At 53.6% G+C, this 11,208-nt stretch overlaps 1 protein-coding gene across 1 annotated transcript in view; it reads right to left on the bottom strand.

Annotated features, from left to right (window-relative positions):
* Positions 1-649: 649 nt before the first annotated feature.
* Positions 650-11,208, bottom strand: part of LOC115648244 (beta-arrestin-1-like) — a 148,955-nt gene continuing 138,396 nt past the window's right edge. Inside the window, exons 5-6 of the mRNA XM_030555559.1 lie at positions 4,301-4,345; positions 650-972 (exon numbers count right to left, since the gene is read on the bottom strand). Of these exons, the coding sequence (XP_030411419.1) occupies positions 650-972; positions 4,301-4,345 (368 nt within the window). The remainder of the gene's footprint in view (positions 973-4,300; positions 4,346-11,208) is intronic.

Here is an 11,208-nt window from a genome sequence, read left to right as displayed (position 1 = left end):
TTTGCACTCCAGACACCAGGGAGAGCTCATTTCGCTCAGAGCAATTACAACTCGGTGCAGAGCAACTGTTTGAAATTGCTGAGCTGATAATAATGATGGACATTTAGAGAGTGGCTCTCAGCCAAGCGCTTCACAAACTTAGATTAAAAATTCTGCATTATCAAGGGATCACTTCAGCCCGTCGTCAAAACGCAGACACCTCCGGGGTGGAAAGCAACGGCCTTTAAACAGCGCGCAGCAACCCTGCCCAGCAGCTTGGGACAAGAAGGGAAAATGAATCCTGTATCCAACTGAAACTATTGGGAGAATTTAAGGTCCAAAATGTAAATACAGATTCCAAGAGTCCAAGGCCAGCAAAGACCATTGTGATCATCTAGTTTGACCTCCTGCAGAACCCAGGCCAGAGACCTGTATGGGCTCACTACAGCCATTGTTCTTAGACTGCATGAGCAGTTCTTAATGGACAGGTTCAGGGCCCATTGTTGCTGGATCAGACCCTTTGACAGTAAGAGTTTGCACCTTCCCTGTATATGTGCAGCTCCTAGCACATTGCAGGTGATACTTGCAGTCCCATTTTTTTCCCCAGCATAGATAGCAAAGCACCACCTACCATGTTGCCAGGACCATTTCCTGCAGTGATACAGTGTTTCTATGGAGACATCTCCTCCAAGTTCCGATCTGGCTCAGCCCTGCCTTGGCTTGGGACGAAGGCACAGCCCACGGGGCATGAGAGACGAAGGAAGACAAAGGAGAATGAAATGGGAGAGACTCCTACCTCGAAAGTGAAGGGGTAAGCATGCTCGCCGAGCTTCTTCATCAGCCGCTCCTGGAGTCGAGTCAGGGGTTTCTTCTCCTCAGGGACCGGGGGGAAGGCCTGGATGTTGGCCACAAACAGGTCCTTCCGAAAGGTCAGTCCCAGCACGTCCAGATCCTCCCGTCCGTAGCGGAAGGCGCATGTCAGCGTGACAAAGACTGCGGGGGACAGAAGGTATCAAACAGGAGAGATCAGCAACAATCCCCTCATCGGCGCTAGCATCAGTGATAGGCAACCGGCAGACAAATTGCTCTGCCCAAGTTCCCACAGGCGACGTGTGGCACAGCTGGGACTGGAGCCTACATTTCCTGCCACAAGAGCAGGCCCATAAATGAGGCTGGTTCTCCTGATTCCCACGGGTGTGGCGGGAGGGTCAGGGCCATGGGCAGCTGCGAGCATGGCACGTTTTCGTGGGTTTGATGAAAGATGTGGGTGCAGACGTGCCTTCATGTGTGCGTGGGGGTGGGGGGATGAGGAGGGGAACAGACGGAGCTGGCAGTCGAGACACGAGGGTGGGAGCCTGGATTTAATTCCACGAGTCAAGGGGCAGTTTGCAGCCATTGCCTTGTGTGTCTCGCAGTACTGCAGCCAGACACAGACAATGACACGATCAAACCAAGCACCCAGGAGAAACGACTCAGACTAGGGGGATGGGACCCAGCCGCTGCGCTCCAAATCTGAGTGGCAAGTATCAGAGGGGTAGCCGTGTTAGTCTGGATCTGTGAAAGCAGCAAAGAATCCTGTGGCACCTTATAGACTAACAGACGTTTTGGAGCATGAGCTTTCGTGGGTGAAAACCCACTTTGTCGGATGCATGTAGTGGAAATTTCCAGGAGCAGGTATATATATGCAGGCAAGCTAGAGATAATGAGGACTTTGTGTGGCTGTCTCCAGTTTCATCGGCCCTGCCGCCTGCAGCAAGGTCCAGCAGCCTCTCATGCTGCCCTGTCCCGCGTCGGAGTGCGGGTGACTGTGGGGGGCAGGAGGGTTCGGAATGAGTTCGACCCCTAGATCAGTCTCTTCCCCAGTCAAACATGTCGCTAGCAAAGCTGGGCCAATATCACCTTGTTCATTAGCTTGGACATTAGATCCCCACGCTTCTGCTGCTCATGTCTCTCGTGGATTGCAGAGCAGGGACTGTCTCTAGCTGCATGCTCGGTATCTCTGCTCCAGCACAATTAGTGTTTCCATTACAGTCGTGGCTAGAGCCTGAGATGGAGGGTGCTGCGTCGACCTTTCCTTTTGCCCACAAAAGCCCCAAGCCCAGCTCCCATGCAATACAAAAAGGACCCTGCGCCATCCTGGAAAACGAAGGGAGAAAGGACAAACCCCAGGTGCCAGTCACTGCGCTCAGATACTCTGGAGATGGGCGCGCTGTGTAAGAACCGGAATAGAACCGACGAGTGCTAGAGACTGTACACAAGTTGTACGAGACAGTCCCTACTGCAGAGAGCTTGCAATCTAAGACGACACGTAAAAGGGGGTTAAAAGGAAATACCCTCCCTTGTCCTGTAGCACCCTCTTCTGGCTGAATGTGGTGCTGCAGGCACTCCCTGCCTCAGTTTCCTCTGCAAGGCTTTCTGTCTCTCCTGTAGGGTTCATAGGGCTTCAAGTTCAGTTCCTTTTGGGTAGCAAAAGTCTAAACAAACAAGAAGTTCTTTTGATCCATTTGGGTTTTTCTGCCCCTCCCTCTGGACTCAGCTCCCAGCCCGTTCTGAGCTACCTTTGCATTTCTGTGTTGTGGGACAGAGTGCTGACTCCCCGGCTGCTTCCCTTGAGTCCATTCCCCACCCCAGACCCTATTTCAGGGTCTTCCATGGGCACCCAACATGCTGCCTGCGGTTCCTCCTTTACACTGAGTTTTCTTAGCCCTTTTAAAGAAATCCCCCCGCTTGGGAGGAGAGGGGAGGTGTGGTGTTTAGATGTTGCTTGTAATTATTAGAACTGGGAGCACTGGCTGTTGGGAGTCTGAAAGGAGAGGAAACAGGAAGGAGCGGGGAAGAGTTGAGGCAGAGCGAGAGTTACAAGGGTGCAGCAGCAGCTTGGTAAAGAGGTTTCCACTGTCAAAGTCCTGTTGAAGTTGTTAGTACCTTGCCTGGTTGTTACAACAGAGTGCTAATCTGGTACAGGCAGGGCAGAGCCCAACTCCCCTTAAAGGGCCAGCCAACCTGTGATACCCTGTTGCAGGCTGGCAGGTCCCTGAAGGCAAGCCTGGCCTATGACTGAGCAGCTACCCATCAGCCTTGCCCCCAGCCTAGGGCAGTTCGTGATGGAGCTAGAGTGACTGACCCCAGCCGCAGAGGCCTACTCAGACACCGCTGGGGGAGACAACCCAAGAGAGAGGAGGCAGAGAGCTCCCTCTCTGGGACAGGCCTGGGACAGGCCTGGGGCAGGCAGACCGAGGCAGGCTGCAGGAACAGAATTAATCCTGCGGCAGCAAGATTCAGGCAGAGATAGCAAACAAGGCAGGACGCTCCTACATAAAGAAAGCCCAGGGAGCAGGGTAGGTTGCTGTGGGAGGGAGTTCTGAGACAGGGGTGGGAGGTGAACACAGAACTACTTCTACAGCCCCAAGGGGTGGAAGGATCATTCAGATTTGCCAGGACTTTCATTTGGACCTTTTGGTTACCCTGAACTTTGTGACTTGGCCGGAGGGTCGAGCCCCAGAAGACCCAGTGAGAGGCAGGCAGCCTGTAGGAGGCGCTAGGGCCAAGGACACCAGTGACATTACACACACAGAGACATAAGGGGGCGCTCTAAGGGTGAGCATGCCCCATCGCACACCCCCATTTCACAGACAGGAAAGTGAGAGGTTGAGTAACTTATCCAGGAGCACAGGGGAAGTCCCTGGCAGACCTGGGACTCGAACTCAGTTCTCCCCTGAGTTCTAGTCAAGCACCTTAACCAAACCAGCCTCCTTCTTTCTCTGTGACCCAGGGCACAGTTTTCCAGCTGAATGAAATACTTTGTACTCACCAGTCTTCACAATCAAGACCCCCTAAGAGAACGGAATTCTAGTCTTGAGGTTTCCTCCCGTCGCCACATGAGACCTTTCGGAGCTTTGGTTATTTGGTGGCAATCCCCGCCCCTATTCTCTAGGCTGAGATTATCTGTGTGATTTCTTCTAGTAGAGGTGCTGAAAATGGCTGCTAATCCTGAATGAGCCCTGCGCACCGGGTGCTCTCCTTGCTCTTGGGAGATCCCTAGCCCCTGCTTTGGTGCAGCGGATAACTGACCTACCTGCACCCCCCAGCGATATTTAGGAGCCATGTCTGTGTTTTTCTGTTGCCATATAAAGCAAGCACCTTTTCAATGGGGCTCCTGTTCCTTGCTGGTCAGTGTAACCTACAGGCTTGGAGAAGGGGATGGGAAAAGCGCATTAGGATGCCCTGGTAGAACAGGGGAGAGGCTGCTTTCCCCATGTGGGTTTTGAAGCCCCTGTTAAACACTGCAGAGTCAGCTGGAACCAAATGGCTAAGCAGTTACCTTTCCTTTCTTTTAAGTACTCTGGATCAACCAGCACCACGCCATCTGAAAGAGAAGACAGGCAGAATTAGGAGGGAAACTCAGAGCACAAACTGGTCTCCCTTGCACTGGGGCCCAGGGTGGGAGGGGAAGATATCTCAGGTATGTCCCATAAATGCAATTCCCTGGTGTCCCACAACAGCCCGTCCTACACATTATGAAAGGACAGTGTCACAGAGTCCCCGGGCGATGCTCTGGAACTGCTCCCCACCAAGCCAGTCAGGACTTTGGGGAGCCTCCTCTCCCTTGGAGCAGACTTGTTCAGGGCAAGAAGCTCACACAGCTTCACCTCCTGGGTCTCTCCTTGGAGCATTCAGCATCCTCTGCCCCTCCGTGCGCTTCCCACAGCGAGCCCGCCCCAGCAGGGTCCTGGGGAAGCCACAGGGTCCTGCACCCCCACTTTGCAGTCAGACATTGACTCTCAGCCAGCCAGTAAAACAGAGGTTGACGATCACGATGACAGGAACACGATCTAAAACAGAGCTTGTAGGTACAGAGAACCGGACCCCTCGGCCGGGTCCATTCTGGGGGGGCAGTGAGTCAGACCCCCACATCTGCACTTCACTCCTCGTCTCCAGCCAGCTCCAGACTAACTACCCCCTCCAGCCCCTCCTCCTCTGCTCAGTTCCTTTCCCGGGCCAGGAGGTCACCTGACCTCTTTTTCTCCAACACCTTCAGTTGGCACCTTTGCAGAGGAGGGGCCCAGGCCATTAGTTGCTAGGAGACAGAGTGTCAGGCATTTAGGTGCACTGGCCCCTTCCTCTGCAGCAATCACACACCCTTATTTCACCACCTAGATATTAAGAACTGCCTAGGGGACACTGAGGCACCAATACAGTATTCAGAGAAAACATTAAGAACATTCCCAGTTTGTCACAGACGGGTCTGCCTGTTCCTCACCAGCCTCACACAGCATCTCCATCCATCTCTGTCATGCCCCCTCTCTCCCACATGGGCCCCGTCTCTGATCCAGCTCTCCTCCCCCTTCGGTCCAGCTCTTTCCACCCCACCAGAACCAGATCTAGTGATCCACAAGGACATTACAAGCATTAGGCCTCACAGGCTGTGAGGATGGGCAGTATTATTCTCAATTTGCAGATTGGGAAACTGAGGCACAGATTTATTTTTTTTAAGGCCTAGATCTTTCAGTGGTATGTAGGTGCCTAACTCCCACTGATTTCTTTGGGAGTTAGGAGCCTAGATTTTGAGAATCTGGGCTTCAGTGACTTGCCAGAGGTCTCACAAGTCAGAGCTGGGTTTAGAACCAAGGAGCCTTTGACATCCAGCCCTGTACTCACTGGCGAGTGTCTCGAGAGGCGTTTCTCTGCAGTAGCTCATCTAGGAGACTATGGTCCACCTCTTTCTTGGCTGTGGATTCAAGCAGGGCCGCCCAGAGGATTCTGGGGGCCTGGGGCCATCGGCGGCAGGCGGCTCCAGTGGACCTCCCGTAGGCGTGCCTGAGGAGGGTCCGCTGGTCCCGCGGCTCCAGTGGAGCATCCGCGGGACCAGCGGACCCTCTGCAGCCATGCCTGCGGGAGGTCCACCGGAGCCGTGGGACCGGCAAGCGGCAGGGGCCCCCCCGCGCGGCAAAATGTCTAGAGCTGGCCTTGTTCGGCAGCGGGGGGACTTTCTGTTCTGGGACCCGCTGCTGAAGTGCCCCGAAGACCTGCAGCGGGGGCCCCCCACCGGCGAATTACCGCCGAAGCGGGACCCGCCGCCGAAGTGCACCCTGCTCTTCGGTGGTAATTCGGTGGCGGGGGGCTCCCACCGCGGGTCTTTGGGGCACTTCGGTGACGGGTCCCTGAACGGAAGGGCCCCCCGCTGCCGAATTACCGCCGAAGACCGGGTTGCACTTCGGCGGCAGGTCCCGCTTCAGCGGTAATGCGATGGCGGGGGCTCCTTCCGCCCCGGAGCGGAAGGACTCCCCCACCAGCGAAGACGGGGAGCAGAAGAAGCTCTGGGGCCCAGCCAAACAAGAGTTTTCTGGGGCCCCCGAGCGAGTGAAGGACTCTGCTCCAGGGGCCCCAAAAAACTCTCGTGGGGGCCCCTGCGGAGCCCGGGGCAAATTGCCCCTCTTGCCCCCCCCCCAGGCGGCCCTGGATTCAAGCACATTTCTTCGGGCCATGGACTCGCGGCTACATACCAAACGGAGGATGGCTGCTCTCCAGAGGCAGCTCCCATCGTGAGTTGTACCAAGGCTGCTTCTTGAGCTCTCCAGGGTTCTACCAATTCTACCTGACCCGCCATTGTGCGGGGCTCCTTGAACCAACCGGCTGCACAGCCCATGACGGAGGCACCGTGATTTACATTTTGAACCCCTTTTATAGCGAATACTCAAGGAAAAATGTCCCTCTACACGACCCTCGTGAGGTCTAGGGCGTTTACCCTCTCCTTGCTCTCAGTAACTTTACCGATGGTTAAACACACACCAGGCCAGGCCTTGGGGCTCTGAAGCAGGCCAAAGCTACTACAGAAACCCAAGACAGCTTTGCGCCAACCATCACCTTGGTCATCATCAAGGATTGAACTTGGGACTTCCAGAGTGAGAATCATGAGACGCTAATGCTTGAGCCAAAGGATTGTAAGCCCTTGGGAGGGACCGTAGCAGAGTTATACCCTCTGTGGAGCAAGCCGCAAGGGGGACGTGTAATACACACTGAACAGTGGGGTACATAAGGACTAAGCAGGAAAGCCCAGATCCCAAAAGTATTTAGGTGCCCACCTCCTATTGATTTCAGTGGCAGCGAGGTGCCTAAATACCTTGAAGATCTGGACCAAAGTGAATAAAGGGTGGCTCTGGAGTAGAGAAAAGGTTCCTCTCTGACAATGGGCATTAGGAAGCCGGGTGACAACACACGCTTCATAAATGTTGTCTCAAGCCTGCTTTGTGTACAGAGCTTCTGCTCCCCAGCCCGGGGGGAAAGTTACCGTTCCACCCACACAACACTGAGAGCGTGAGCACAGGCAGGACGCACTTGGCCCCACGAGAAATCACTAGTTGTGAGAATCGAGTCCCGTTGGCGAACGAACCAACTGAGGCATCCACCGGACAGCTGCTCTCCTCCAGCAGCAGAGATGAGCCATCTGCACTCGCAGCTTCGGAGAATGTAGGGTTGGGGGGAAAGGTTTGGCCATAGCAGAACAAGAGCCCATCCAGGCCTGGCATCCCTTCTGCAGGCCTGGTCGGAAGGGAGAAAACACTCCTGCTGGCCTCAGTGGGCTTTAGCTCAGGCCCTGGGACAACAGTCCTGTATCTACACCACCGCACAGGTGCAGTGCGAAGGTTTTCCTGCTGAGCCCTGCAGCTGAGCCGTTTGTGCCCTCTTCATTTTGACTCTGACTAACTTATAACACCGCCAAATCATCATCCATCAATCCCAAGGCCAGAGGGACCATTTGATCCTCTCGTCTAACCTCCTGCGGAACACAGGCCAGAGGATTTCACCCACTTACCTCTGCCTTGAGCCCAGTCACTTTGGCTGGACTAAAGCATCTCCCAGAAAGGCAGCCACTCTGGTTCTGAAGGCGTCAAGAGACGGAGAATCCAGCCCTTCCCTTGGGATTTGGTTCCACTGGTTAATCACTGCTAAACAGTCCCACCTGCTCTGCTAGACTAGAGAGCCCTAGAGAAACCAGGACCTATGCAGGTTGTTTGGCTCCTACGATCGTCTCATTAGTACTCTGTAGCAGCAGGTTCCCCGGGTTAATATGCTGCCCCAAACACTGCCTTGTCTCCTCTGTAAATCGGTTGCACCTTCCTTAATTCACTCCTAACAAAGCACTGCTGGGGATGAAGGCGGAGGCAGGACACTAGAGGAGGGCAGAATGGCAGGAGCCTGGGAAGAAACGCGGTGTGAGATGTAGGCAGGACCGATGTGTACCATGCCAGGATGGTGAGGACAAGCAGGCTGGATCGAGAGGAAGGCTTAGGGACACAACTCAGACTTCCCCCCCCCCCCTCCAGTTCTGGGGTGGATTCACAGCATGAAGGTATCTGCTTGCTGGTTTTGGTTTGGGGAAGGTGGTGGTGTCCTGAGAACATCCCCAGCTGGAGCGTTTGGCCCAGTCCCTCTCTGCGCTTATCATTCCTCCCTCAAAACCTCTCCTGAGCCACACAGCTAGCCACGCTCGTCTCCTCTGCGCCTTTTCCCGTGAGAGCTGGAATCGCAGAACCAACCAGGGTCACTTGTCAGTATCCCTGGCTGAGCCTTATCTCCACGCAGGGCCCAAGCCTACGAGCCAAAAGTGCAGGGGAGCTTGGGTCACGGCCCTGCACTGGGACTCAGGAGCACGTTCCCAGCTCTGCCACAAACTCCCTGGGTGAGACCTGAGCAGGCCCCTTCATCGCTCTGTGCCTCAATTTCCCAGCTGTAAACCAGGGATCGGGATCCTTCTTTTCTCCTCCACTTTGTCCATTTTGTCTGCTTAGCTGGTGAGCTCCGTGGGGACAGGGGCTGTCTCTCACTCAGTATCTGAGTGCCCAGCTCAAAGGGGCCCTGATCTCAGCCAGGGCTAGGGCTGGTCAAGACATTCCCTTGTACCTTTCTGACTGGGAAACTGGGCTTGGCACCAGCCAGTCCCTGTCACAGGGAGCCCCTGCTTTCTTTCCTAGAGGTCTGTTTTTTTATCAAACGACCAACCACTGGAGTGTTTTCAGGTTTTCCATGAAAAGTCAGTTTTTTCTGCTGAACAGTTTGATGAAAACTGTTCCCGCCCCACCCCCCTTCCCTATTTTCATCAGAAATCTCAGCCATAGGGCTTGCTGCTTCGAGCAGCTTCACCCAGGTGCACTAAACACTTTACCCAGCAGGACTGCAAACTCCTTGGGGCAGGATCACAGCCTGGCATGTCTGTAAAGTCCTATGCATGTTTATGCTGTTGACGGAGGAGGTAACCATGGACACGGCAGGGAATGGCTGATGGCCACCGCCAGGAGATGCTGTGGATACCTCAAGGCTATCAATCGGGCACTACCCATTCTAGCAAAGTGTTGCAAGGCACATGAATAAAAGCAAACAAACATGTCAATCTGCGAAGCCCCTGTGCTCCAATCCGTGACAGCCATGTGCTGATATTAATTAGTTTGTTGGGGGTAAGGGCAGGGGGAAGCTACATAAAACCAAAGCAGAAGAATTTGTATCAGCAAAAGTTAAATTGGATTAACTTATGTTGGATTCGACGCGTGGATGAGTCAGGTTTACGAATTCCCAGGGAGGAGAAATTAGCAATTTGAAAAGCTTTTTTTTTTCCTAGCTAAAGTAATCAAAGGCAGGACTGTAATTAAATATTTAAAAAGCCACCATGTGCAAGAGGACAGAAAATGGAGATGCATGGCTCTCTGCTACTCTGAGTAATTAACCCAGGGAAGCTAAGTGCATAATAAAAAAAATAATGATAATTAGAAATTGACTCTAGTCCACATTCCCAGGTACTGGTGACGGGACAGGAAGCATCTCCAGACAAACGGTGTAACTTGGCTCTGAACGTTACCGTGGAAAGAGCTATGTATATATCCTGAAAATACATGTTTAAGGTCTGTATCGAAGTATTAGTCACTAGCACAGGTGAAAACCCAGGGTTTCCTCCAGAAATGTCTCTCTCTTAGGCGGGGTTTAAAAGAAGCACAGAAAGCACAGTGTTCTTAGTGGATGCCTGTTTAGATACAAAATCAAATGTTAACAGAGATGTGAAGCCCACAGGGAAGGAGCACAAAGAAAAAGGAACGAGCCACGTGAGGTTATCCTGTGTCTGAGCAAAGACAATGAATTTGGGGGGTATTTCTAGAAGGCAAAGAGGACACTCCTTGATCCAGCACCCCGGAAGTAAAGGCATGGTGCGTTTGCATTCATGAAACCAGAGTCTCACCCAGCCTTGGTTGGAAACCCTGAAGAGGACTCTGGAGGAGCAGATGTCTTTCGACAGGAGGGTAACCGGCTAGTGCAAGCAGTTTTTGTTTGAGATGTAACCAATGGTTTCCAGCATCCTCATACACTAGCTCCTGAATCTCCGGTCTTTGAATCCAACGAAGTGGGTATTCACCCACAAAAGCTCATGCTCCAAAACGTCTGTTAGTCTATAAGGTGCCACAGGATCCTTTGCTGGTCTTTGACAATAAACTTATTCTGGTTTTCACTCTGCATCTAGCTCAGGGCTGTGGTGTGGAGCAAAGTGCTGGTCTCGGGTTGAATCTGACAAGCTGGCATGTCTTGTTCCTTTGGGAACAGCCGGCCTGGCAGTCCTGTGAGTGTCCAGTGAGAAGGGGCTGGGCACTGCAGGGAACGCTCCGAGGCCACGGGCATTGACGTGTGCCATTCGTTGCCTGGTTCAGAGAGGGCGAGGCCTGTGGGGGCTGGTGGTTTCAGGGAGGTGCCTTTGCGCTAAGGGCAGAGAGTGGTGAGAGCGTCACACAAAGGTTTTGCCTGATATTCAGCCATGATCTTCCCTTTCTGAAGCTCAGATGCAGCAATTCACTTAAGCATGTGCCTGACTTTAAGCATGTGCTTTAAGTCCCATTAATTTCAAGCAGGCGTCTAAGTGCTTTGCTGAACCTGGGCCTTAATTTCACCTTCTTAGTTCTGCCTCCAGGTTCCACCCTCCCTCATTCTCCCCTCTTCCTGCTTCAAGTACTTGGACACTTGTGCTTCCCCACCTTAGCGGTCACTTTGCCAGCCTGCACATTTCAGCTCTTTTAATCTGTCCTCCCATGGGGAAACTGAGGCAGGCTGCTGCAGAGCCACCCGAGCACCCCTTGTGGCCTCGGGTGGCTCTGCAGCAGCCTGCCTCAGTTTCCCCATCACTAGGGTGCTCCGTCTCTCAGGGATTCATGCGGCTCCAGGTCCAGTCCCCATCTGGGGTAACTGAAGTCCGAA

The sequence above is a fragment of the Gopherus evgoodei genome, chromosome 1, assembly GCF_007399415.2.
Source record: "Gopherus evgoodei ecotype Sinaloan lineage chromosome 1, rGopEvg1_v1.p, whole genome shotgun sequence".
Taxonomy (NCBI): domain Eukaryota; kingdom Metazoa; phylum Chordata; order Testudines; family Testudinidae; genus Gopherus; species Gopherus evgoodei.
This window is presented reverse-complemented; position numbering and strand designations above follow the sequence as displayed.